This window comes from Cygnus olor, chromosome 14 (assembly GCF_009769625.2).
Source record: "Cygnus olor isolate bCygOlo1 chromosome 14, bCygOlo1.pri.v2, whole genome shotgun sequence".
Classification (NCBI taxonomy): Eukaryota; Metazoa; Chordata; class Aves; order Anseriformes; family Anatidae; genus Cygnus; species Cygnus olor.
Genome location: NC_049182.1, coordinates 7,307,595 through 7,334,749, shown reverse-complemented (window position 1 = coordinate 7,334,749; position 27,155 = coordinate 7,307,595). Strand labels below are relative to the sequence as shown.

Genomic DNA, 27,155 nt, shown 5'->3' with positions numbered 1-27,155 from the left:
TACCATACAGAATTAGAAACTATGGAGCAGATCAAATCAATTCCAGTAATATCCATCCCCAGTGTTGTTAAAGCAAATCTCCGAATAGTTTTAGCTGCAAGGATCATTTTTAATGTCATCCTTTCCGAAACCTCCGCAGTGATCAAAGGGAACAATTTCCACAGGCTATACAAAGATAAAAGAAGCAAACCATGAGGTGAAGCTGTGACCCTCACAACATGCAGAAGTTTTAAAATAAGCTTTCTAAAGCACAATTTGCAAATTCATGTGCATGTCTGTGTCCGATTTCATTGGATTTCCAGACCCTTAGCTCTACTGGATATTCTACTCTTAAGTCTTCCTTGCAGATTCTGTACAGTATAAAGAGGAAAAAAAGAGGTATACACAGTAGTTTCTGTCTTTTGCCCTTCGTATTAAAAAGATGGCAAATCACAAATGCTGGCATTAGGAATTCAGTCAACTCTCTCCTGGGTTTCAAATGAAGATGCAGCTCTTCATTCAGCAAAACTGAAGGCCTTCTGCAGACCGTGTACTTTAGATGCCTTTTGAAACACTCTTAGGGAAAATAGTTGAGGACAGCAGCTGCCAATACAGTAACCATGTTCTGCTGAGGGGTACCCACTTGTCATGGCTGCATGTTGTTGATAATAGCCAAAATACTCATTTTTTCTTGGGCTGAGTCCACATCTTCATTTTGTTTCTGAGCCACTCCGGTGCCAAGGCCATACAACCGCCCACAATACTTTGCATCATCGATCGTATCCTCAAAAAACAACTGCAGAGGGGAAAAAAAAAAAAAGAGGCACAATTAAACAGTTCCTGTTCCTTCCTAAACTGGAAAGCACCTAGCCTTAATTAAGGAGCTTGTCTGAAGTCAGCCACCTCTAGGATTCAGCGTGGGAAGTAAAATAAGGACTGGAAAGAAGTACGAACAGAAAGTGTGCCAATATCAACATTTCCTATTATTGACATTTTGAAGTGCTCCAGCCACAAAGCTCAAACAAAAACCAAAAAAGCCAATGACATCAGTTGTATGGGCATTGATGGACAGGGACTGGAAAAAGAACCAGAAAGAATAACGCACTACCTCTTTCATTCTGAAGAATGCCATTCCTGTGAGAAGAGAATCTGATCCTGCCTGGTGCTGTCTTCCAATTCGCTGCAAATCCAGCTGATCTGCCACCTCTTGAAGGCCACCCTGCAGTGAAAACAGACCAGACTCTGTTTTGTACGAGCCCTGTCTTACCACAATTGCCACACACCTCCAAAACACAAGTGTAAATATTGGAAGCAGTTTCCAGCAACACACGCCAACTGTGAGCGAACTAAAATGGTAAAAATAATTCAAAAATGCAAAAATACTCTTCCTAAATTTAGGTACCTTGCTTTCCTGCTGCAGATACTTGAAATATGACCGTGGGTATATTCACAGATTACAGGTGCTGCACCTTTCCCACCCTTTCCTGAAACAAGGTTGTGATTCAGTAGATAAATTACTTTCTACCCTCTGAGTGTCTACCAGATAATCAGGTCACGCAATAGATGGTGTAAAACAAAATGCTCCACCTTGAGTAGGAAAAAATAAAGAATACTGAATTACAGCTGCCCTCTGAAATTAGCGATACACAAGGTTATGCGAATGTCCCCTACACAATAAACACACTGAAAAGCTTAAAACTGGGAAGGCAGCATCTATTAGATACGACCTTAGCCTAGGCGTGTGTGTGTGACTATTCGCTTTGATATGCGCTCCAGTTTAGAGACAATATACGTAGCAGTTCTGTCATTTGCCTTACTGCCCATTTGCAGCACTGATATCTATCCAACGCTTGTTCGCTGGGGAGATGCAAGTACCTTGAGGTTTTTGCAGCTCTTCATTAGGTACTTTACATCGTAGATAGATGGAAAGAAAAGGTTCAAGATATGGAAAAACTCGTGTTCCTCTTCTGGCAGCCTGGAATCTGTCAACAGCTTCACCATGTAGCCAAAGTCATAACCACTGAAACCAAAAACATACAGAACCTAGATAAACAGGCAGCACCTGTACTCGTCAGTACTAATACAGTAGTTTTCAGTAGGTTTGGAGTTTGCTTTTTAATATCCTATAGCTTTCAAACCATAACATATTCTGCTATTCATAAAACTCCAGACAACATGGAAAAGCAGGAAACCCCCTGAGTATCTCTTCCCACCTCCTCCTCTCTCAAGTCCTTTCACTTGCAGTGATATCAAGGACAAGAGGCTTTGCAATCAAGTTGCTTGAAATACTGCAAGAAAGATACCTTAACTACAGAGTTCTTCCTCTGTGCGTAAACACAAGATGGAAACTGAGAAGAACACCAACATTTAAAGGCAGAAGGAACAAACCTTACTTTGCAACGCGCACAGGTTAACGAGTTTGAATATGACTGACAACACTGACAACTTTTTTTCGCCACAGAGGCGGACTGTAACAGCAAATGGATTTGCAAGCAGTGCATACCCAAAATTCAGACCACAGTAGGTGCTAATATAAGTGGTGCCACTTCTTAAACTTAGCCTTCAACTTTACACTTCTTTAAGAACTGCAGAGCTGCCAGATCTTAAAAATCTCATCATTCTCCATAGACCAAAGCAGCAGTATTTCAGCCAGAAAGAGATTTCATACCCTGTAGCATCAGTGATTATCTCCGACCTACCTGTGAAACGACAGCCATTTCACACTGTCACTAAGGACGACCCCTGAAGTCATGAGCAACTCAGCAAAATGCAGGGTATCGATCCCTTCTTCTTCGTGCTTCTGGAACTGCAGCCCAGAGCTTGCGAGGAGGTCTATGGAATCCTGAGAGTACATATCTTCCCTGAAGGAGAAAAGCAGCTTTGCACTTAAAGTTTTAAAGTTTAAAGCTTTGCACTTTCAGAAAAATTCCCCACCCGCTGCATTTTGAAAAACTGGAGTGACCATTAGGCTCTCTCTCCACAGCTCTCCCTCTAGAAAATTCCTATCAAATCACTTTCAATATGATCATTGCACCCTCCCACATACAAAACAAGCTATTCTGAAGTCTTAACTGGACTGCAGTTAGGATTTACACTCCTTATAACAAGATTCATCCCCTTGAACAGCTGTGACAATTCCACTGTTTTTTTCTTTAGATGCCAGTTTATATTTTAGCATGGATCTGCAAAGAGACATTTTCCTTTTTGCTGAAAACAGCACATCCCTTTCTTTTTAGCAGAAACGGATGGATTTAATTGTTTAAATGATTATCTATCTGTCTCTATACATTATATACAGAAAGTGTATAGAGTTTAAGACCATAACGTTTTTCCAGAAGCCAAATTTAGGGCACACAGAATTACTGGGCATAGGCTATTTATGAAGGGAAAGGGTATTAAGGACAGTATTTTAGCATGGCTTTGACTTCCAGAAACACTACAACTCCTATCACGCCAAAATAGGGTTCCATAAAATCAGTATTAGAATCTGAATTGTTACTGCTCAGCACCAACCACCAACGACGAACGCACAGGCTTCTGCGTTTCCCAAAGACAAGCACCACTTCAGCAGCAGAGAGCAGACTACTCCCTAGCTCAGAAGACTCACGTAAGGTTGAACTTGAAGTTAAACTGCCAGGTGTTGATCCCAGAAGGATATTCTCCTTTCTCATTTGTGAAAGTCAGGCCCAGCTGGATAATTTTCAGAAGGTCAACATTGCACCGAAGGAGCTGATACTGATAGTCGATGGAGCTGCGGAATTCACCAATCGGCCTTACAACAACCCCCGGGAACTCTGTGTCCTGGGAAAGAGGAGCAAATCTTATTTCATCACTTGTTCCACCAGGAGTATGTTCAATTCCACACTTGCAGGTCTCAACGCTGCATTCTGTGAATCCTTCTATAAAAATCTCTTGTTTTTAATCCTGTTTCATGTTCTATTATGGATACTAAACTGTTACAAGCGTTTTCATTTCCATCTACTATGTGAAAACTCTTCTACTTAGGCAGTGATTGTGTGCTATCTATCTTTGGTGAAACCCAAACTTTTAGACTATTTTTACTCTTAGATTACATCACATAACTTCTACAGCATACGCGAAAACTTTCCTAAAGAACCCAGTGCTGCATATCTTACAACATTTCTCTCTTGCCCAATGTCTTTGTGTGTCCACTCCTACAACACAGCTATTAAAACAGGTGATGAACTCTCAGTGAGATGAAACAGAACGCAAATTGAAGCGAGCTCATTTCCTATCAGCATATGGCAACAAAAGATTCCATTTACTTGCACAACTTTGTTCTACGTTGGATTTTACAGACGCTGAAGGGACGTGTATTTTTATGCCACGCTTTTATAACAGACTTCTCACGTCTTTAAGTTTAGTAACCCCAATCAAAGTTGGCATAACTTACAGTACCGTAACTAAAAACATGTATGTAACTGACCAGCTCCTGCCAAGTGAGTGTAGGCTATTAAGAGCAGAGAATCCTTCCAACTGGAGGATATTCTGGTCTTCTTAAATAAAACCTCCTGGAAGACACCGTCATATCTACAGGCAGAATATTTTTCTTCCACAAGAATCAACATCTGACCAGACCAGAAAGAGGCACTCCTGCTAACAAGCTGTCACTGGCAGGTTTCTCTTCCTACAGTTCTGCGTCAGTTTCCATAGCCAAAAGGGGAAAGAAATTCAAAGGACGAATACGGCGGCAGAACACTAAAGACTTTGTACATCTGACCCGTTCCATTTTCTATTGCATAGACTAACACACACTGAATGACTAAATATTAAAGTAATCCAGTTGTTTCAGGTGGTCTCTCTTTCCTGCCTATCAATCAATCTGAACTGAACACTGCACATGCGCTACATTCTGGAAGGTTTCACTGATGAACAGCTTTCTAGTTTTTCACCGCTTCTAGCTTAGTTTGATCACGAACACGGGAAATCATTTCTTGCCCAAGAACCAACTAAATCCCCTTCCCCACCCAAAATCCCTTCACTGAGACAAGTAGATCACGTATAAAACATTTACCATCGCGATGTAGCTGTAACTTAGCACAATCTCTCGAATTTTCCTCATCTCCTCTTCCAGATTGTTTGCCCATACTTCGCAGATAACCTGGCTGTTCTCTGCAAGGGCTGCTGGCATCTTGCAGCGACCAGGGCAAAGACAGCCGATGAATTCAGACGGCAGGGCAGAGCTGCAAGCTGTGCGATCCAATCAGCGTGCTGTGCTAAATAGGTAAAAGAAAGTGTGTTTTACGTGAAGAGCTGCGTGAAGGAACGAACGATCTGGCAGAGCAGCTCACGCTTCTGTTTGCGCCTTCAGACAGCCCGCGCGAAGCTTACGGGAGGATTTGGGGGATTTATGAGCCCGTGGACACGGTGAAGGAGAAGCTGAGCTAAAGCACGCCGGGCGCACAGGTAACAGGGCAGTTACCGGAGCCCCTTACCCGCGCCCTACCCCAGCCCTCACCGGCCTGAGGCACCCGCGGAGGCAGCTCGGCTTCCCCCGGAGCGCCCCGCCGGCACCGCGCCCGTGCCAGGCGCCCCGCAGGCCGCGCCGAGGCCTCTCGCCGCGGGGCAGAGCCGCGACAGGCCCCGGCCGGGCCCTTCCCGCCCCCACGCCCCGGTTACGGCCTCGGGGCGGCCCCGCGCGAACGGCCCGGCCCCGGGGGGGGGGGGGGGCTCCCGGGACAGGCCCGGGGGGCTCCGAGGGGTCCCTGAGGGGCTCCGAGGGGTCCCGGCCCCCCCTCACCTCCTCGCCGCCGCCGCCGCCGCCCCCGGGAGCCGGGCCGGGCCCCGCCCCCCCGCGGGCCGCTCCAGCCGCCGCTCCCCCCGCGTCTCGTCTGCTCCGGCCTCCCCCATCCCCTCCGCTCCCCTCCCCCCACCCCCGCCGCTACCTGCCCGGAAGCCGGGGCCGGGCCCGTCGCGCACCGCGCAGGCGCGATGAGGCCTCCCTCCGGGCCTTAGGCGGGATTTCCGGCTCGCCCTCCCTGGATCTCGCGAGAAGCGGGTGGGGAAGCCGCGGCGGCGGGCGGGCGCGCGCGCCGCAACGTGCCCTGCCGCGCGCCCGCCACGCGCGCGCGCCCGCAGGGAAGGGGAGGGGGGAGAGGGAGGAGCGCTGCGCGGGGATCTGCGCGCATGCGCAGAGCCGCTGCCCTTGTGCTGAGGCGCTCCCCCTGCACGCGAGGGCGATGGGCTCGCCCGGCGCTCCCAGAGCGCGGAGCTTGGGCGAGTCCAAAGGCTGCGGGCGGGGGGAGGCAGCAGGGTGCGGGCCTTTGTCACCCTGGGCACGGCCCGACCCTGCCAGCGCCGCCTCGCCTCGGCGGTCGCTGTGGTGTCCCCGTCCGCCAGCTCTCAGCTGGCTTCTGTTCCAGAAACGTTATTTAAGTCACATTAACACCAAAACTTCACTAAAACAGCCCAACACGGCTTCTGGTGTCACGCAGCTGCCGGCACCGCTGCTTTGCTGGCTGATGGCAGATATGTGATTGATTTGGAAGCCTGTCTACAAATTATAACGCTTAAATAGTATTTCCTCGCTTTTAGGCTGCCAGCCTCCTCGGACAGGGTTGCATCTATTAAAAATGGATTGCATTTCTCATAGTGCTTCAGAATTGCTATCTGCCCAGCGTTCGGGGTCAGCTGGAAGCTTTCATTGACTCAGCAGCCTGATTACCATTTAGATAAATAAAAGTACCTGGAAAAAAAAACAAATCTTGGTATCTCTTACACTTCAGGCATAGTTCAGTCTCTCAGGTTTAGCATTCATACCTCAGCAGAAATGCGGATGTAAATGGAGAGGTTTTTTTTCTGGACACTGCTCTCTATCAAGTGACCTTGATGCTGTCAGCATCTTCTGAACTCTATTTTGATTCAACGTTTATCTTTGTAGGTGATAGTTACCATTTTGCCTCTTCAGCTCAGAACTTCACTCAGGTTGTGTAATTCATGCAACATGCTAAATTGGCAGAAAGTTATCACCTTTAACAAAGAGAAGTTATTTTATGAAGTGTCTGATCAAAAAAGCGTTTCTACTAAGAGAAAATCAGACTTTGTGCGTTCCTCAGAGCTGAGCCTCGACAGGGATTGCATTAACTGGAGGGTTTCTAGTGACGGTACCAGTTTAGGACACAGGCTAACCAACAAACAGAAGCAGCTTTTAGATTACTGCTGACCTGCACTAGACCCAGACTTGCTGCAGCAGGTAAATGAAGTTTACATCCTTATGACTAATACTCTAATCTGTCTGTTCCTACTGGGCATAAATCTTTCAGATATAACCCGTGTCTGAATTGAACAGAGGTTAAAAAAGAACACTGAGGTCTGTGAAATTCACTGGCTTATCACATTCTTTAGGATACTGGATGAACAGCCCTCCCAGTGCAAGATCGAGTCCAAATAAAGGACGGGACAGCATTCATGCTCTTGAGATGCCAGTTCCCACTTCCTCCTCTGTACATGTGCAAATAGTTTGGAGCAATTGCATTGCTCCCTGTTGAGTCTGCTGTCTACAGTAAATAACAATTAGTAGCAACAGCTGAGAACTAAAAAAACTCTTTCCCCACTAGGGAATAGATCCCATTAGTCAAGAGAAAGCATTGATGAAAACAGCAAAGGTTCTAAATCTGAAATGAAACAACAACAAATGTTCACCATACTGATGACAAACAGCACTGGTTGGGAGGGGAGTTCAGGAATATTCCTTCAAGAAAAAGTTAATTGATAAAAATATAGATATAGTGGTAGGTGCAAGAAATCAGGCAGAGACAACAAGGCACCACCACTATTCGTGCTTGCAGATCTCTCTGCAGCATTAACTACTGCTAGCCTGAGACGTTGCTTACAACAGCATATATTGCTTCACGCATGTATGGCCATGCAAAGCTAACCGTGAGGGAGAGGAGATGGTCCTTGTCTTTTCTTGAGTGGAAAAATAAATCTGGTAACTTATGTCAAGTAACACCCTCACTTCTTCAGTTGGACTAGATGATCTTGGAGGTCTTTTCCAACCTTAATGATTCCATGGTTCTCAGAGCTTCGTTCATAATAGGACGCTGTATATTAGGTAAGTAGTAGATTAGGGCCGCATCTGCATAATAAAGACAAATACTACTGTAAATTACATCTTGCAATACTGTAATTACACTCTTTATGGTCTGTAAGCATATTTAAACACAACTGAGCCCAAGCACATTCTAACCTGTTTGCGTCTCATCCTTACAGACAGAACCAGTACCTGCAACTGACTGAAGACACTATGCAGCAACTGATGGTGAAATCTGTAGTTAGGACAACACAATGAAATCTTGGACTGCTGTTTTTAGCCACATTCCACAGTAACCCTTATGCTTTCAACAAATACACCTTTGACTCATTCACTTGCACTGGCGTTTTCTATTTTGTGCTTAAAACATGAGTTAGGGCATTGCAAAAACTATTTAAGGTGTAGCTTTCTTTTTTATTCTCAGACACAGTCATTATCTCTTGGTGAAAAACTCTTACCTGCAGAGATGTATTCTGAATGCTTAACCGAGTGACAGCATATGCACATGCACAGGGAACGCTGCCAGTACTGCCAGTGACACGGCCCTGGCTTCACATGACTTGTCTGGGAGGGGACAGCCAACTCCTGCCTGGAAACACACCCCCGACTCCTTTGCCTAAACCCTCATAAAGTTTCCACAGCAGTAGTGAAAGGTGAGGAGTTGAACTCTGGGCTCTGGATGAACACAAAGGACCTCTCCTAGGCTACACTTAGCAGGAGGTAAGCAACGAGTGGGCAGCCAGAGCTCAGGGGCGTAGCAGCTGGAAAATATATGGTTGAAACTCTGAAGAAATAATTAAAAGGCAATGTCATATGTACATTTAAAATAGGAACTGTAGTTGCCTTCAGATCTGTGCACTGCTTGGCATAGTAGGAGCCCCACCAGACACATCTAGTCTTGTCTCTCTCCATACAGCGTGGCTGATATGCAACTTCAGGGGTGACCAGGTAGGTTGTCCTTACGTTTTTCCTTTCTATAGGTTCTGTACTTTCACAGACAGTTGTACCCGTATTTCTTTCGGGCAGCATTTCCACCGTCTATGTACTATAAAGGTTGATTCCAGTGAAGTTTTAAGCAGGAAGGAAAAAAATACCAAACAACGGGGTTGGCAGCCAGTCCGTTACTGCAGACACCCAGTTATCCAGCTGTACCTGACAGCAGCAGGACTTAACTGGTGTCAGAAGAAGGATGCAATACAATACGATACTGGGTACAGTACAAGGAGAAGCAGGCACTTGTGCAGTCTCAGTTTGGGACTATCTGGGCATCAGGAAATGTAAGGGGACAGCAAACATGGGACATAAATAATAATGTAAACTTTAAAACAAATGTAAAAAGTATGGCAGTTCTTTTATTAAAGCTGCGTAACCATTTTTTATTTTTTTTCCAGATTATTTTATGAATTTTAAAACATGACGTGGACCAACTAGCTTTTTCTCATAGTTGAAATGGAAAATACAGTGAAAGCAGATCTCATAGAGTTGTTGGAGAAATGATGAAATACATGGAAATAAAAAAAAATAGTTTGTATTGGAATTCTTTACTGCCTAGTGCCTGTTTCCCTTTTAACATCAAGAGCATGATCAGAAAAACAATTACTTTTACTGCAGGATTTAGAATTTGGTTTGGATCAGATTTTCTGTTAACTATATCGAAGTAACCTAAACAGAGCCTTTATTTTACACAGCACCAGTTCTAACTAATGCTAGCAAATAGCTGCAGACAGCTGAGGTCCTCACTGTTTGCTTCGGGGCTGTGTAACATGCCAACAAGAGATCAGTGCCAAGTACTTGGAAGGATTTTTTTTGTTTGCCGAAACAACCGTGGCGACATGAATGCTTTTGTTTATGTACTTGATGCATTCTGAATCAGAAAAGATATTATCCAGCGAAAAAAAAGGGGTAGGCAATGAGATGCTGGGGAAAGACATGATCCATCAAAATTTGTCTTAATGTAAGTAACGTAAAATTTTATTCTGTAAATGTGACAATAAAGGTAGCTGACTGAGATTTAGGGGAGAGGAAGGTTAAGCAGATATGTTTCAAACTAGAAGGCTTTGCCCAACAAAGACTGCTATCGTAATCTGATTATTTTAAAAAGGAGGAGGACTAGAAATGCAATTACGATTTTAACTCCTTCCCAAATTCACACAATGTGAGACTCAGTCAAGCACTGGCTCTTTCTCTTCCCAGGAACTCAAAGCAGAGTCACGCTCTCACCTGTGCTCTGCTCTTTAGCCCTTTGCATGCAAAGATTCAGCAGGGATTGAATCAGCACTGCTCTATGGAGCTGCAAATAGTAGCTAAGATATCTGCCCCTCTAAGATCTAATGTCTATTACAAGATTATCTAGGAGTAGAATAATCTCTTTTACCACAGATAACTATGGCCAATATTGTTTTCTGTACTGTTGTAGCAGAATAATTCGATGGTGCTGTTTTCAGCTCCCTGCTGGGTGCTGTAGGGAAGACAGGGAGGTGCACAGCAAAAGGACAAGGGACGCAAGTTACAACAGGGGAAATTCTGATGAGATATTAGGAAAAAAAAATACAGTAGAGGTAGTCAAACACTGGAACACATTTCCTGGAGAAGCTGTAGCATCTCCCTTCATGCACATACTCAAAGCTCAACAGTTCAAGGCTCCAAACAACCTGATCTAACTTTGAAGTTGGCCCCATACTGAGCAAGGGGTTGGGCCAAGGGGTCCAGAAGTTATTTCCAACTGAAATGATGTTGTGATTTTAAGTAGTGAGGTAGAGCATCCTTAAAGAATAAGGAAAGTGTTAAAGCAGGAGCTGGAATAGAGCAAGGTGCCCAAAAAGTAATGGATTATTTGTTTGACTTATTACAAGTGTTAGCAGTGTTTTCATAGAGACACCAGGCACACCTGCACCGAGAGGACCTGTGTGACCAGATGGGCACACACTGCACATTGCTTAACAAACTGCTTCATCATTACTGGGAGGTCTTTGCAAATGAAGATAAGCTCAGTTTGTCCTGGAGCAAATTATTTACCCTGTTCTATTCAGACTAGCAGGTTACGTGTTATTGTAACTCATAGGTATTCTTCATCAGATATGTTAGAGTCCCACCGATATTTTAAATAAAATTGTGGTTGGCAAACTAGATATAGTGGGGGAAAAACCATACAAAAGATCTCAGACTGGCTCTAGTAGCTCACAAAGTCTAATAGAGGAGCTCTCGATCTGGGGAAAGATGAGATGTACTAGGTCACTGGGACTTCCCTAACACATTCTGATTTTAAGCAATAGCACCTCTCACCCATTTTTGTTTGTTTGTTTTTTTTGGCAAAGGGAGACAACATGAAGTTGTTTGTTTGTTTTTTAAGGTTGCTACCAAAATTTAGCATTTCCCATTGGAGTATTTGCAAGCCTAGTGTTGACACAGAGAGCTGGGAGTTAGGGCTTGTGGTTTCCAGTGTCAAATCACTTTTTGTCTGATTCCTTTTGTCTTCCCAGAACTGTTTAACATCAGTAGTAAGCAGTTTGGTTTTCTGGCCTCACCTTTTTCTGTCCGTGAGTAAGCAGGAACCCAAGCAGGAAGAAAGTGTCCGATTTTTTTGTCTCCTGCCCATTGACCTGCACACTAACATGGTGTAGGGAAACAAAGCTGGAAATGCTTGTAAATAAACAGAGTTGCATTTGGAAGAGTGTACCCAGAAAGCTATCGCTTTGCCTCTCCGCTCCTGTGATGGTTTCTTTTTGGCAGTGCATTCCCCCTTTCTGACAAGCTGCAAGAGGAGTACTCCCAGGAGGCCTGCTATCATCATAAAGGTAATAGAATATCATCTGTCTAATGAATCATTTTCTGCTTTTCATTGTACCTTAGACAGGTGCCTTTGTACCTTCTCTGCACTTTCCTTTTTTACCTTAGGTAACACAGCGTGCCTGTGTTTGAATATTCTTCCAACTATGAAAAGCAAAATAGATTAAATTCTGCAGTCCTCAGTAAGCTGTCACTTACACTATTAGACTTGATGTGTTTTGTTCATAAAATCTGTGTGAAACCAAGAAAATCTGAAGGAGTGTTGTGTTAGATTTTGCTAATTACAGCTTATGGGAAGAGTGCAGCAATATAAGAACTCAAGCAGCATTTGCTGGAGTTCCCACTGAGTGCAATGTATTTCTGGGATAGATGGAGGGAGAGAGCTGTGCCACCATCAAAACCTTTGGTTTTGGTTGTTCTTCCATTTTTCTTTACTACCTTTGCAACCTGCTCAGTGTTTTAGGAAAATACTAATACACATCAGGAAATAAGGGGGTGTGGGGGCTGTAAGACTTGAAGAGCTCAGCTTTGTTCCATGGACAAAAATGAAGGAGGGACAGGGCATAGAGGGTAACTATTGTACAGTTTTGCAACTGAAGTTGAAGTGACTTGCTATGGTCAGCATTGTGTTCTTCCACCCTCCAGCTGTACAAAGTTCACTTGTATCACTTCTTACTTCAGATGGAGAGAGACTCTGGATACTCCACCATGGCTGCACAGCAGAAACAGGTAAAGACTCAAAGTTCACCTTTTAAAGGAAGCATTATGCAGGTGCTTTGGAAAGCTGGATGTGTTGAATAACCTCATAAGAGAAGTGACAGACATATCAACGCTCCAATCGCTTTAACACAACTAGGAATTCATTGCTCATCACTACAGCAATGTTTTCACACCATTTTTTCCCTTCCAGTGCGCTGTGGCTATAGCACTAGGTGGTGAAGGGCCTGTCACCTCTGCTTGTATGGCAGGAGACCACAACCCTCTGCTGTAGCCAGCAGCTCTGCCACCTAACCAGGCCCAGCCCTCCAAGTGGGCCAGCTGAACAGTGTCTTTCCCAGCTGGTGCGCCTCCTTCTCTTTTACCTTGCAGGCAGCAACTCTGCTCTGCACTTAAGGAATTTGTCACCTTGTACAAGCCCTTTAAGGGCAACATCTCAGGCGATCGGTGGAGCAGAATTTGGAAACCGCTGTGCCGGAGCCGCTGGCACAAAGAGAAACAGGGTGTTAGCACTTGGACCTGATGAACAAGATTTTTTTTTAATGTCAACTTCTGTGCTTCTACAGCTCATGTAATTATGCTGTGCGGGGTTCATTCACGTAATTACTTCCTCACGTGCAATAAAAGCACAGTCTCAAAACAAGACAGTTTCTGTCCAAATGGCTTTTAAAATAGCTTAAAAAGTGCTGAGCTGTGGCTACTCTCAGTCCTATCTCAAAGCAAGGCATACATAGTCTCTGATGTGTACTAGAAGTCATTAATATTTGAAATTATTTGAGATCATCTGGCTGGAGGATGCTAAAGAATCTGAAATATTATTTGGTCTAACTAAAAATTCTGACTTCAAAAGTTTTCTTTGGTATGGTCTTTTGTCATGCTATGAAAAAGGATTTAAAGGATACAATTCTGTTAAAAGGCTCAGAGCCTTTTATAGCTTTTAATACCTTTCTTTCTGAAGAATACCTAGACGGTATTCCAGGTTTTAACTATTAAGAAATTCTTATCTTGTATCAGTATACATTAGGTGTAACATGGATAAAAACTGGAAGACTGAAACTGGAGAACGAATCTCCAGCCCAGAATTCAGCACGTACAATCTGAGGCTGGAATAGATGGCTCTTTCACCAGCTTTACATTTTCAGTTGAGTACACCCAGCCATAATGCTGGCAACTGATTGTATTGCTTCGTATACAAGCCTACAAGGTTCACAGACATGGAGCTGTAGGGCAAGAGTCCTGTAAATTACTTTCTCCCCAGCTGCTAACGTGATAAAAACTGAAACGATAGGAACAAATGTTTGTTTTAATGAGGAAAGTTTCAGTGCTAATGAGCAAAGTTCTGTCCTGGGACGGATAAATACTGCTGACAAGTTCTGAGCAATGATTAATATTCTGTAGCTGTTACAGAATCTTAAAAAACCTCTTAACACTGAAAGCTATGTCGAGAGGGTTCCTCTATATTGCATTGCCCTACACACACCTGCATTCAACATGCATTAGTGAGCTGTCTCTCTTGTTTGTCCTCTCTGACAGGAGACAAACAGGACAGCAACTATGAATCATGCTATTTTTACTCCAGTCTGCTTTTGCAGCTAAACAACACAGTTAAAAAAAACAGGAAGGACAGAGTTATGAACAAAACGCTAGCTGGTTATTACACTGTATTATTTTAGAATTACATTTATTTATCTGCAGGATGATTAAAAAAAATAAATACATGTATTCACCCAAGAAAACTCGAACTAAGATTTCTGAACTGCACAACCAATATGGGCTACGTTAAGACAGATAGTTAATTATATACTTGTCATATAATTGATAATCATTTTCAAATATTTAAGTGTTCAAATATGTTGAATACTGCTTTTTGAATATTCTGATTCCTAGAATCAAAAAGTCACACTGGTCTGACTCTTGTGCAGTTGCTTTGTGTGGTTAAAATCCTTACCAGCCCAGGAGTCATGTTAACACCACAAGTGCCCTTATGCTGTACACAGGAATATTTGTTTAGTAGGTAACACTTCCATGACTGACAAAAGGCATCAACTTTATACTTTTAAAAAGTTGCGTATTTTAACTCCTTGTTATTGGGCAGTTATTCTGTACAGATGAGACACGGTACCTTCTAGACAAGTTGTACTCCCAGTACTAGAATTGAGATGTATCTACGATGGGCTAATGGCACAACAAGTGAGCTGTGCAAGGCATTTTACATATTACTTATATTCTGTGTTAGACCTCTGTTAGAGTTGGGGAAAAAAAGCGAAGCTTCTGGCTGCATGAGCCCATCTTCAGAAGCACTCTTCAAAGCTAAGAGAAAAGTTGAGAAGTGGTTCTGAATTAACTGGAGCTATTAATCAGATCACCTGAGCATAATAGTTCTTCATTACTGCAGGGGGATAGCGTATTGAATACTGGGAGGGAGAATAAACTGGCAGAGTGAGGGAGGTGTTGAGATGGAGCACGATTCCTTACCCCCAGGTCTTCCATTCCTACTGTTCTGAGTTATCCAGAAGCCCCTTATATTACAGTCCTCCGGGTACTCAGAAATGTACCCAATAAAAATGGGGAGGGAAAGATCAGTGGTCCTTCCTCTCCCTTTGATTACACCAGAGAAATTGCACGTCAGTGACACTTCAGGGCTCTGTGAAGATGTCAGGTGGACATGGGTGAACTCTCCGCCAGGGTTACACACACTATCCCAGAACATCTTTGTTACTATGTTCTTTAGAATTTATAAGGCAAACCAGACCATCATAGGACTGCCTTTAACTCATGCATTTCAAATACAAAAAAGCCTAGCAGAGGGCCCCGCAGCACATACTTACTCTTGTTGCTTGCTCACAGGAAGAGAAGCTCCGGGATGCCGTGAAGACCTCTGCCATGGTCCTTGGTACAGGCCTGCTCGTATTCACTGCCTTCATGAACTCTGCTTCTTGGTAAGATTGTTAGAACAAAGGACTTGAGGAGAAGTATTTCTGTGGAGAGGGGATAAACAGATTGTGAAAAGATAAGTCACTAACAACACTTATTCCCACAGGTGCCTACAGAAGATCTGGGAGACTTCAGGCAATTTCTGGCAAACAGCATGGCTAAAGCTTTACAACCTGTTTGAGGGAAGGGAATGGTCACTCTTCCTCTTTGGTGAGTTACTCAGATTAACAACCCTTTGCTGTACAAGGACATGTATTGTATTTAAAATGGGATGGGGATGTTGCATCCCAAACTACTTCCCCAACTGAAAAGCACGTGTAGGCTTCAAAACCAGCTGTAAGTGACAGTGCAACAGTGCTGCCTTTGGAGTGGCTCCTCATTAGACCTACTATAGGGATTAAAAATCTGATCCTTTGCTGCTGCTGAAAGCACAGAACGGTTTCCCTGTGTAAACATACTCTCTGCTCCTGTGAGAAGTGAATGACTCAGTAGAACTAATTACTGAAAATTAAAGTAAAATTAGTAAACTTTACGCTTGCTGTAGTGTACTACCCTTCTCTGTCTGTGATTAACAGTTGGTGAACAGGCTCGGTAGGGATGTTGCAAGGTCCCAGGAATCAACTTGATCTTATCCAATGTGTATTTAAAGATAACTCGTGACAGAGGTTCCCCAACCTCATAGAAAAACCTTTTCTTAGCGTGTTGTTACAAGTTTTAGCCTATGGGGCACTTGTGCAGTTCAACCTCCTCACCATTGCCTAGATCTTAGTTGAGTGTCAGAACCTATCCTTGTTCTGTTTTAAAGCATCTCTGGGCAGGGATTATACACCTGGTATACACAGGTCCAAGCAAGGTCCTCTGGATACTAATCCACTGTATCTTTTTTCTGATTAGCCATAGCTCTCAATGTATTCACATACCTCTGACCTTTCCTCGTGTCACAGGGGCTGCGTTGGTTCCTAGCCTTGCTTTCTGGTGCTTCAATGGAATCCTTATGGTGGCTGATGTAACAGGAAAGCCGACTTTCATTACTCGGTATCGCATTCAGCTGGGCAAGAATGATCCTGTAAGTAATTGTCACTGTGCCTCTTCTGCTGGCTAAACACTTCCTGGAGTCTCTTAGGTTAGGAGAGGGGAGAAGAACCAGTTATGCTTTTCTCTTCCAACCAGATAGGATTCAAGGAGAATCAAGCTGAGTCTTGTATATCCACTGCAGAGAGAAAAAAAGTTCTTGTAATTAGGCTACTGATCAGATCTTGATAGACTGCTTGTTAAAAAGTTGACCCCTAAACCAATACAAAAGCATCCCACAATTCTAAAAGCTCTTTATTGTCCCTAATCAAAGCAACACGGTGCTTCCGTATTAGGCTCAAATCCTGACTTCTTTTTTGCAGGTGGACATAAAAAAATTGCGACAAGCCATCTACACAGCACTGTTTAATCAGTTCTTTATCTCCTTGCCCATGCTTGTGCCCATGTTCTATGTCATGAAATGGTGGGGCAACACCTTCAGCAAGGAATTACCCACCTTCCAGTGGTTTCTTGTTGAGCTGAGCATCTTTACCATAACTGAGGAAATTCTCTTCTATTATTCACACAGGTGAGCTGAGCACTGGAACAGGACTCAGTGGTTTGCCCCTCTGCCTTTAAGGTTATACCCATCTCTTGAAACAGCAATAGTCCTAGTCCACCCTCTTCCAACAACCTTGTATTTCTATGGGAAGACTTGGGTCCTGGAACTTACTTATAAGTTCCTATATTAGGGAACATCCTTACTACATGAGGCTTGGCTGCTGCAATGCTGCTAGTAACTACAGTAAGCAGAAATGGGTAAAAACTACAAATGTGGAGCAGGTTAGAGATTCAGGAATAAACTAAACAGCTAGCTTTATACAAAAGCTGTTTGAAAAAAAGCATTTGGACAAAGGCACAAAAAAAAAACCAAGAGGGCCACTTACTATTCTCTCTCTAATAGTTGCCGGTAGGAAAAGTCAAAACAACAAAAATATAGTGAGTCTTCCCCTAAAGGGAAGGTTTGAGTGAATCAATCTTTCAGAGACTTGGATTTATGGGATGTACTTGAACTTAAGATCAGCATCAACCAACAGACATTGAATCCATTGAATGAGGACTTAATGATGAAGAAAGAGAGAAGCCAGGAGTCCTACACTCTCATTCCCAGCTGTTCTAAAATCTGTTTTCAAAAGGAGACATGAGACATGCCCCAGGATAAGTTGTAACATTACTCTCTGTTCCTGTCTTATGGGGCTCAAAACCCTACGTTTCTGTTTTCTCTACTTAGGCTTGTTCATCTCCCCCTCCTGTACAAGCACATTCACAAGAAGCACCACGAATGGACAGCCCCCATTGGCGTGGTCTCCATTTATGCTCACCCATTAGAGCACATAGTAAGTGGATCTTCCCGTGGTCACCTTCCACTTCCTGCGTGGAGTGTGAGTTCCATGGGATGAAGAGGAGTGGTAAGAGAAGAAAAGCAAGTGCTTCCTTAGAATCTTCTTTCTGAGAAGAGGAAGCTAAACTGCAATTCCAAGAAGCCTAGCTGTAGAAGTGTTGCAGTGCCTGTTTATACTGGACTCTACTAGCTTTAAGAGCAGAGAGAGAGCTGGGAGCACAGATTGTGCTTTCAGCAAAGAGATATAACAGTTACACAGGCTAGGTTACTGCATGGACTCAATTCTGTCATTATTTTCATGCTGGTGGCTGGGATCAGTGCTTGCAACCCCCCTTGAGTGTCTCCCAGCCTTGCTCCAGCCAAGACTTCTCATAAAAACGCATCCCGCCTTCAGAAGATTGCACCTCTAAATACCACCTCCTGTTAATAACAGGACTGGGCTGCAGCGCCAGCTCTGTGAGTCTCCCTAACCGGCAGCCTTTGGGTAGCAGAATGGCCTTTTAAATCCAGGAGTCAAGCTGAGCCTAGCCGGTGCGGTAAGCCTCGTCTGGGCCATGGCTGCTATTTGTACCACTGGTAGGACACAACGAAGTGATGCAGCTGGGATCATTGCTGCTTTGACTGCAAACGTCCATAGGCCAGTGCCCCTTTACAGCTAGGTTTCCCTAGAGCAGCTTCAGCTTTTTTCCAACAAGCAGCTGGAATTCTCACCTCTGACTCCAGGGTGAGTTACTAGAACCATGCTGCCCTCGCACCCCCTGGTTTGCTCTCATGTCCAAGTTTTACTGCTAGTCTGGGGAGCTTGTACTGTGACTATGCTTCAGAGTGAGTAAAACTCAGTTGGCTCAGAGCAGAATTATTTCTTTGCTGCTTATTATGTACTTTTAGCAAGATGTTTGCAGAGGGATATGCCCTTTATGCTGTTTGCACAAAACTAGTGCACTCCAGCGAAACAATCTGGCTCCTAGACGAGAACCTGCTTGTTGTGGACCCATTAACGAGGCAGTTTGCTTCTCATTTCTAGCTCTCCAACACGTTGCCTGTCATGACTGGCCCGATGATCATGGGGTCTCACATTGTTTCAATCGCAGCGTGGTTCTCCCTTGCTCTTGTAACAACCAGCATTTCGCACTGCGGCTACCACCTGCCCTTCCTGCCGTCGCCGGAGTTCCACGACTTCCACCACCTCAAGTACGTCCCAGCTCCCCTTTCCCCTCCTTCCTGCGCCCTGTCCCTGCTGACAGGCAAAGCTCCTTTTGGAGCATGATTCATATATAAGCAGAGAAGCCTATGCAGTTCACCTGATGGCAGACCAAAATCAGTTCTCAGAGCAGTTAAACAGAGCTTTGGTCTCAGAGGATTCCTGCTGACTTCCCACACAACTGCCAGCCACCTCCCTGACATCTACGCTTCTCCATCAGCTGACCTGGAGACCTCCAAAGCACAAACGCACAGCTGAGGCTGGGTGTTTCAAGTTTCCCAAAACGACATGGGAGGAAAACACACAGTGCTGGGCTTCCCCCAGCACAAGTGCAGAGACAGTTCTCTGCAAGGCTCTTCCTGGAAGCTCAGAAGATACCGCATATGATCTAGATTCAAGGCAGCAAGGACAAATCACATAGCAAAACCAAATCTGCTGCAGGAGCCTCCCTGTCTGTCTCTTTCCTATACACTGGGATTAGCAACAGTGATCAGATAACACCTTGCACAAACAGTCTCAGTTAACCCTTCCTGGCAAAGGCTCCCAGCCCCCTTTTACACGGGAGAGTATAGTTTCAGTAGGTTGCTCAGGGATACATACCAAAATCATGGAAGAATTGTCCCCATCTGCCGTACTTCTTCGAACGCAATTTGCTTCTCCTGCAGAAATAGAAAATGGGATCGTTCTATTGCAACCTAAGTGCAGGGCAACACCCAAAACATGGAGCCAGTTCTTGTTACCAGTCATTTCCTCTGCAGCTCGGCTCATGTCAGGACACGGATCGCTGCAGAGCTCAGCTGCTGTCTGGGCAGAGCGGCCGTGCCAGCATCTGCAGTGCTGGAAGCATGTCAGCTCCACGGCTCTGGGCAGCCTGGGCTGAAAACGCAGGCATGGCGAGGTGGCTGCCCCACTGCTCCCACAGCTCCGAGCTGCTGTGGGCAGGGACGGCTGATGTTCAGTGTCACCGTACCTGGATAACGAAGTACCAGGAGGGAAGCTCCATAGGTTTCACCCAGGTTTCATTAGGGCTGCGAGGGAAACTGGTACGGCAGCAGCAATCGCATGGATGGCTTATCAGGGCTCTGAAAGAAGATCGGAAGGGCAAGGTAACCTCAGTAACTTCCAGTGATGTCTGTTCTCTGTTTGGTTTCTAGGTTCAACCAGTGTTACGGAGTCCTGGGAGTACTGGATTATCTGCATGGAACAGACACGGTGTTCAGACAAACCAAAGCCTACGAGAGGCACAGGGTCCTCCTCAGCCTCACACCTCTCTCAGAAAGCATCCCGGAGACACCCAAGAGGGCAGAGTGACCTCCAACCCTGCAGCCTGCGCATTCTTGCAGAGCCCAGTGACAAGGAGAGCTAGAGACAATTTATGCCAAATAGTACCTTAATTGGGAAACAAGTCACTGGTCACGAGTAACAGTTGCCAAAACTGAACTGCAACATGCCACTTGAGATGACCACAGTCACCGCCTGTTATTTTCTACTTAAGGTGTGAAAAAACTGCTCTAGAAAGCTATTTTTAAACTTGTATTGTTTCCTGGTTCTAGCCGCCTGCACATAAGCCACACAGTTTTGGGGGTTACTGAATCCTCAGTAAGGTTATAATAGATCACATTTTGGCCTCTCTCAGCAGCATTCTATAGACATACCAGCAAGATCGCTACGACTACATACTATAGGAATTAGAACCACTGTTCTTCTGACACTTAACTTTACCCAACCTCAGGCAGCCTTGGGTGTGGGATGATTTGTCCTGCAACCCCATAAAAAGTCAGTGAAGCCATGGCTTTAGAAACGTTCCCTTACACACACAACACAGGCCTGATTTGCCCTCAGCAGTTTTTCATTATGCAATTTTAAGTACATCTGAGGTTGGGGCTGTCTCGTCCTCGTGGCCACTCCACAAACCAACACAAACAGCACTCACACCTTTATGCAGATCCGCAAGTACTTATACAATAAAAACCAAGACATGCTGCACTTTTTTTTGTAGAGCTGACCTGCTCTGCACTTACCTGCTGTCAGCCCCTGGAAGCCAACTCTCTTCCTCCACCCTCCTCCAGTTCCTTCAACCGTACCTGCATCGACCCAGCCCATCCGTACAACCCACAGCCCTCTGGGGAGGGCACATCAGTTAGCAGAACAGACAACCCAGACTGCACTGTCTTTTGAAGTTTTTATTTTTATACATTTTTTTTTGTATTAAAAAGGAAAAAGCATAATTACCACAAATTACAAAGGACTAAAGCATTACTAGAATAATGAATCACATCAGCCTAGAAAGCAGATACTCTGAATAATATTAATGTTATAATACAAGCTCTCATTCAAGTATTTTACATTTGTCTCTTTTCCTTTTATATGTGATGATGATCCTAGCACATGGGTCAAAGATTATGTACTATCGACAGAAGATGGATCATGTACAGCGGGCCATATTAACAAGATTTTCCTCCCAAGTGATAAATGGTCTGTGATGAGTCATTTTAAGTTTGTCTCTACGATAAATGCAGCTGAAGAAGGTTGCACACACTTTCTAGTTTTGGGAACAGAAGGCTGAGGTTGGGACACACACAGTTTGAGAAGGGCCAGCACATTGAACCATCACCCCTGTTGCTCCAGGCGAGCTACCGAAGGCCGAGCTCTAACCCACACCACCCGAGCAGCTCGGAGCACACCGGCACCAGCGCTTGCTTCCGAGTCACAGATCTGAGGATTTCCAACCCCAACGGGAACGGGCCAGGCTGGGAGAGGAAGGGGGGCGCGGGGCTGGCTGCTGTCCCTGCAGGCACACGAAGCTTGGGGGGACCAAGGGCTGCCAAACCCCATCCCAGCATGGGTGTCGCCGTCCCCAGCCAGCCCACGTGCGGGGCTGACGAGGTGGAGATGGGGACAGGAGAGGGAGCCAGAGGGACAGCACGGGGGACTCTGGGGTTAGCCCGAGCACTGCAAGGGGGTGGCTGGCACCCGGGCCGGTCCACGCTCTTCTGGAGCTTCCCACCGAGGGGATGTGCTTGTCACAGATACATCGGTCCTATGTTCAAGTGTCTGCAGAAAGTGAAACTGTAAACTACTCATTGAAACACTGCCCTCCATCCATCCACCCACTCCACGCCACTGAGATGAAAATTTTCATTTAGAGGAAAAAAAATAAGTCAGTGAGGCATTTAACATCAAGTGTAGCAACCCTCTCTTAAGAAGAGCCTAGCATCCATTTCAAAACAGTGACAAAGTGACATAACCAGTCTCAGAGGAGAGACAGGAGAAAAGAAGCATTGCAAACACAGCTTGCTACATTTACAGTTTTCCTTTTTTTTTCTTTTTTTCTTTTTTTTTTTTTTTCCTTTTGTTAAAATAACTGGAAAGGCATTAACAGCTAAAAGGCCCCCTCTCCACGCCACGACGCTGAGCGTGCAGACACGTGGCAGGACACCGAGGTTAACGCCTCATCCCGTACAGTACAGGCGACCAGGCCGAAGCAAAACGAGCAGTTGCCAAAACTCGATGGAGCCCAGGGGCTGCAGTGAAAGGCTGCCGACGGGGAGGGGTCCGAGGGACACAGCAGGGAGAGGGGCAGACAAAAGCAAATGGAGCAGCAGCATTATTATTATCTTTTTTTTTTCCTTTTTCAAATGAGCGTGGCTAAGCAACAAAGCCTCCTCTGAAACACACCATCCACCTCCACCACTGACCCGCGCCAGAGGCCTGGACCTGTCCCAGGTGCCTGTGCCCCAAAGGGGGGCAGATATACAGGACCTTGGCGAGGAGAGGGCTCGCACAGCAGCCGGGGGGAGACAAGACACACTCCCCCGGCTGCCCCAAACTTTCTGCCGGCAGCCAAGGCTCCCTCTGGTCATGCCGGTGGCTGGGCACCAGCCTGGTGCTGCCACCACGAGCTGCGCAGCAGGCCAGCGAGTGGCGTTTTGCAGTCACGGCGATAAGCGTGCCTGATCACCCAGGCCATTAAAATTAAAAAAAAAAATAATAATAATCATGAAATACGATTGTGGCGAAGCATCCAAGCTAAAAGCAAGGCCAAATTCCTTCCTCAGCAGGAGGGCAAAGCTTCCTCAAAAGCCAAACCCCTCTCCGGACAGCCGCCCGCCTTCCCCGGGGGCGCAGTGCGGCAAGCCGCGTGCGCTGCCCGATGTATGGCCCCGGCACGTTTTGTGAGGGAGGCGAAACACCTCTGCAGCCCCACAGCCCGGCCCTGACCACACCACAGCAGTCCCAGCCCCACGAGGTGTCCGTGTGCCTCAGGGCACAGAGGGGCTCACTCACGGAGCCAGCCCTGTGTGGGGCTGGGCCTGGTGGGCACCGCGGCCCTGCTCGGTGGCGGCCTGCAGGCCCCGCTGCCCCGGGAGCCAGCTACAGCTGCCTGGGGCTGCTTCTTTCCCTTCTTTCCATCTCCCCTTCGCTCCCCGCAGACGCTGCTGTCCCACAGAGGACAGAACAAGGCGCACGGCAGCACGTGGCCGCTAACCGAGCCCGCTGGCACACAAACCCGGCCGGCAGCGCCGACAGGCGCTTCCCAGGGCCCTGAGCCACACTGATGCAACAAACCACTGACTATAAGGGGGGGAAAAGGTCTTCTGTGCCAAGACTATGAAGTCTTAGCCTTAGAAATTAAAGGAAGAATAATTTAAAATCAATTCGGGGTTTGGGAAATTCTCTGGGACGTTTCTTAGCCTTTTCTACCACCCCAGCAATTCCCCAGTCTGCTCCACAAGGACCACCTCCGCAGCAGGAGCTCGCTTCTCCTGGTTTCCTATTTTGTTTGCTGCTCAAAAGCAGACAACTGGCTTCCAAAGAGAACATGCACCAACGAGAAGAATACAGGGAACACAGCAGCAAGGACCACCTGTGGCACATTCGAACCCGCTTCCACTTGCAAACGACCAGCAAAACATCTCCAACGTCCTCGGCCAACCCCCGGGTTCAGCCTCCGAGGCGCCTCCTTCCCAAATCAGGGTCGAACCCTGCCACGTCCGTAACGTTAGAGATCTGACTCTGGCTCACAAGAGAAGAGAAATTTGGAGGTAACAGTCAAGGCCGCAGCGCTGTACAGACATTACTTGCCAGTCCGGCCTAGGTACCGCTCCGAGCCCCCGGAGCGCTGCTGCGGATACGGAGCACGCCGATGGCTTGGGCACCTTCATGCCCTGAACGGGGCCTCCGAGCGGTACCGAGCTGCAGGATGGCGTGGTAGTGGCAGACGGACCAGAACAGGATCACACTAGGAGGAAATGGCAAAGTAGCAGCTACCCAGCCTCACTCAAACCCAAGCTGTGCTTTCAGTTACTAGCAGCAGGTCACGAAGCTGCTCCACGCGGCCCAGCCCCGCTCCTCCCTTCCCACCTGCCGGAGCAGCACGTTTGGTGCAGAGGCAGTTCGGGAAGGTGCTAACAGGGCCCAGCAAGCATCCACAGCCACCCCTGAACTCCGGCTCCCCGCTGGCCGCTCTGGCCAACGTGCCCGCGCTCAACACCCCGATTTCTGCTCCCAGCTCCCGGCTGCTCTTGCGATGACTCTGCTCAACGCGATGAGCTGCATCTTCCTGTAGCCACCATGCGCAGGAGCACGCTCGTGGTATGTGAGGACAGCACGCCGGAGCCACGACCGAGCCAACACTGCACAGCACGCATCCCGACCCAGGAGACAGCACAGCAGCAGCAGCGAGGCCAGCACAGCTCGCTGAAGAGGAGCTTCCACCCTCGCAGCAGGGACACGGCCTCCCAGCGCTGCTTCTGGACCCTGGGTGCAGATTTCACCCTGGCACTTGCCCCCAGCCACGCGCTTTCGGGGGAGCGCAGCTCAGGAGGGATTTGCCGGCCGAAGCCCACCTGGTGCCGCACGGAGGAGCCCAGGACACGGCGCAGCAGCTCTGCGGGCACCCCCTCGCCTCAGCCGAGCAAGGGGCAGCAGCAGGGCGTTGTCACAGCCCTCGGAGGGCTCAGCGCAGCCTCCCGCTGAGATGAGATGCGCCATGAACCCCAGGCAGGAGGTCCCCGCTGGGACCCCGAGCGAGTGCCACCAGCAGCGCCCCAGCCACGGGAGCCGCACCGTTCATCGGGCTACAGACACGGCAAGGAGTCCCTCGGGTGCCCGCTGGACGTCCCTGCTCGCCCCCCGAGGCTGCCCGCAGGAGGCTGAGCGAGGCCCCGAACACAGTCACCATCGCGGGGAGGATGCTACAACGGTATATACACAACGGAGCGGCTTCAACTACGTCCCGAGCACAAGTCTTGGATTTGACAGCCCTCAGCACCTTCCCCTGCAGGAGCAGGGCCGGTGGGGGTTCTCCACAGCAGGGTGCATCTGAGCGAGGTCCGAGCGAGCGCGGGGCGGAGGAGAGGCCGCGGGGAAGCTCGGCCCGGCAGCGGGGCCGTGAGGAGTCTCTGGGGGGGCGGGCAGAGCGCCCGGCGCACCCCGGGGCGCAGGAAGCCAGCGAGCCTCCCTGTTCCAGCTCCACCGTAAGGCAACTTTTTTTTTGTTCTGTTTTTTTTTTTGTTGTTGTTGTTTTCTTTTTTCTTTTTTGTATTTTTTTTGTGTTTTTTCGTTTTTTTCTTCAATTAATATTTCCAAGGAAGAAAGCAAAGGGAGATGTGTCTTTTCAAAGTTTGTTTTGTTTTAGGGGGTTTTGTGTTTTGTTTTTTTTTTTTCTTGGTTGTTTCATTTTTCCAAGGGAAAAGGAACAGAAAGCCTCCTTCGGCAAAGTCCTGTCTTTGCGTGCGACGAGCAGCCCTGGGGAGGCGGGTGCACTGTCCACGCAGGCTCGAGTCCACCAGGCGCCTGCCGGTCCCCCCCCAAGCCGTCCTCGCAGGAAGGAGTCAGAACAAACCCATCCTTGGCAAAGGTCCTTTGGTTGATTCAAAACGTCCGTGATGGAAGGGAGAGGCGGGCGGAGGGAGAGCCAGACCCCCGGGAAGGATGGAGGCGAAGACGCCGGGGAGGAGGAGGGGCCGGGAGGACGAAGAGGGCTGCGTTCCTTTTGCGGCGGTCGGCGTCGGCGAGGCAGCGCCGTGCGTGGAATGGGAGCCGCCAGCCGGGGCACGGGGATCAGAGGCTGCGCAGCGCCGCGACACGCTGCGGCTTCGGTCCCCGGCGGGGAACCTCGCTCCTCCCAGCTTCCTGATCGGGCTGCCAGCGGTCCGAGGGGGGGGACACAGGGGGGAGTCGTCGGGGCCGCAGAGAGCAGACTTGTTTTGGTAAATCTGGACGAACTTCTAGCAATAATTTAAAACTTGATATATATATATAATAATAAAAAAATCTCCCCTTTCCAACCCAGCCAGAACATTTTTTTTTTTTTTTAAAGAGACACTAAGACATGAGTGTGTGCACAAGAGGGAAGGGGGCGGTAAAGAAAAGCAGAGGGTGGGGCTGGTGGGGGTAGGTCTGGCTCTGGTCAGGTTTGTAATAGCAAAACGGTGTTTTAGATGCGGATCGTCTTTGCTTTCCAGCCACAAGAGAAAAAATCGTGTGCGTTGAAGTTTCTCCCCAGCAGCCTATTCCTGGGCACCCACATTCCAGCTCCCTTCCTGTCCCACCCCTCGGGTCTCCCCTTCTCCGAGCCAGCCCCCCACCAACCCACCCCGTCTCCCGGCGGGAAGCAGAAGCTGCAGCCCCTCTACTTCCCCACTGTCTGCAATTCTGCGGCTGCAGGGGCAGGGACTTGCTGGCTCAGGTTTTTGGCATCCTCTTGTGCAGGCTGGCTGGGCGAGGCGTGGGCTTGGCTGGCTGGGCACTGGCTGACCGTTTTGCTGGAAGACTGGGACGGGTAGCGCTTCCTGCCGTCTCCCCCCGATGTCGCCGGGTATCTCTTGTGTCCACCTTCCTCTCCCATGGGTGGCTGGAATGGAAGCACCCCAGTATCAGCACAGCCGCCTCAAAACGCATTTCCTCCCCCCGGATTAGAAGGCAGCCTTGCTGCAAGCCTGTCTGCAGCCTCTGCGGCCCACAGGGAACACACGTACCCGCCCCAAGCACGCAGTACTGGGACAGCTGCCCTCCTCTCCACATCCACCACTGACAGATTTGCTGACAGCCTTCCAAGAGAGCACAAG

The 27,155-nt window shown here is 47.4% G+C and overlaps 3 protein-coding genes and 1 long non-coding RNA gene across 15 annotated transcripts in view; 1 reads left to right on the top strand and 3 right to left on the bottom strand.

Annotated features, from left to right (window-relative positions):
- Positions 1-93: 93 nt before the first annotated feature.
- Positions 94-6,074, bottom strand: CNOT8 (CCR4-NOT transcription complex subunit 8). Of its 4 annotated transcripts, none has more exons than XM_040573672.1 (7): positions 5,886-6,074; positions 5,015-5,216; positions 3,587-3,780; positions 2,679-2,840; positions 1,855-1,999; positions 1,088-1,198; positions 94-775 (listed from the first exon to the last, which is right to left on the bottom strand). In XM_040573672.1, exons 2-7 carry the CDS (start codon positions 5,129-5,131, stop codon positions 626-628), a joined length of 879 nt encoding a protein of 292 aa, XP_040429606.1. In that variant the 5' UTR covers positions 5,132-5,216; positions 5,886-6,074; the 3' UTR covers positions 94-625. The 4 variants fall into 4 exon arrangements, with proteins under 4 accessions (XP_040429606.1, XP_040429607.1, XP_040429608.1 ...); XM_040573673.1 differs by lacking the exon at positions 5,886-6,074 and adding an exon at positions 5,741-5,868; XM_040573674.1 differs by lacking the exon at positions 5,886-6,074 and adding an exon at positions 5,332-5,529.
- Positions 5,307-26,914, top strand: FAXDC2 (fatty acid hydroxylase domain containing 2). Of its 4 annotated transcripts, XM_040573667.1 has the most exons (12): positions 5,307-5,406; positions 8,212-8,752; positions 8,863-8,980; positions 11,762-11,826; positions 12,500-12,547; positions 15,383-15,474; positions 15,576-15,679; positions 16,414-16,535; positions 16,864-17,069; positions 17,772-17,877; positions 18,907-19,073; positions 20,238-26,914. In XM_040573667.1, the coding sequence occupies exons 5-12, from the start codon at positions 12,500-12,502 to the stop codon at positions 20,392-20,394; spliced, it is 1,002 nt and encodes a 333-aa protein (XP_040429601.1). In that variant the 5' UTR covers positions 5,307-5,406; positions 8,212-8,752; positions 8,863-8,980; positions 11,762-11,826; the 3' UTR covers positions 20,395-26,914. The 4 variants fall into 4 exon arrangements, with proteins under 4 accessions (XP_040429601.1, XP_040429599.1, XP_040429600.1 ...); XM_040573665.1 differs by lacking the exon at positions 8,863-8,980; XM_040573666.1 differs by having other exon boundaries at positions 8,212-8,980.
- On the bottom strand, positions 6,156-20,242 carry LOC121077980. Of its 3 annotated transcripts, XR_005824399.1 has the most exons (5): positions 20,054-20,242; positions 19,684-19,742; positions 16,390-16,679; positions 15,364-15,513; positions 6,156-8,077 (listed from the first exon to the last, which is right to left on the bottom strand). It is a non-coding gene; the product is annotated as an uncharacterized LOC121077980 (long non-coding RNA). The 3 variants fall into 3 exon arrangements; XR_005824397.1 differs by having other exon boundaries at positions 19,684-20,242; XR_005824398.1 differs by lacking the exon at positions 6,156-8,077 and adding an exon at positions 14,206-14,845 and having other exon boundaries at positions 19,684-20,242.
- Positions 21,252-27,155, bottom strand: part of LARP1 (La ribonucleoprotein 1, translational regulator) — a 45,257-nt gene continuing 39,353 nt past the window's right edge. For all 4 annotated transcript variants that reach the window (XM_040573660.1, XM_040573662.1, XM_040573663.1 and 1 more), the window contains exon 20: positions 21,252-26,941. In XM_040573660.1, coding sequence (XP_040429594.1) covers positions 26,720-26,941 — 222 coding nt within the window. In that variant the 3' untranslated portion in view covers positions 21,252-26,719. The remainder of the gene's footprint in view (positions 26,942-27,155) is intronic.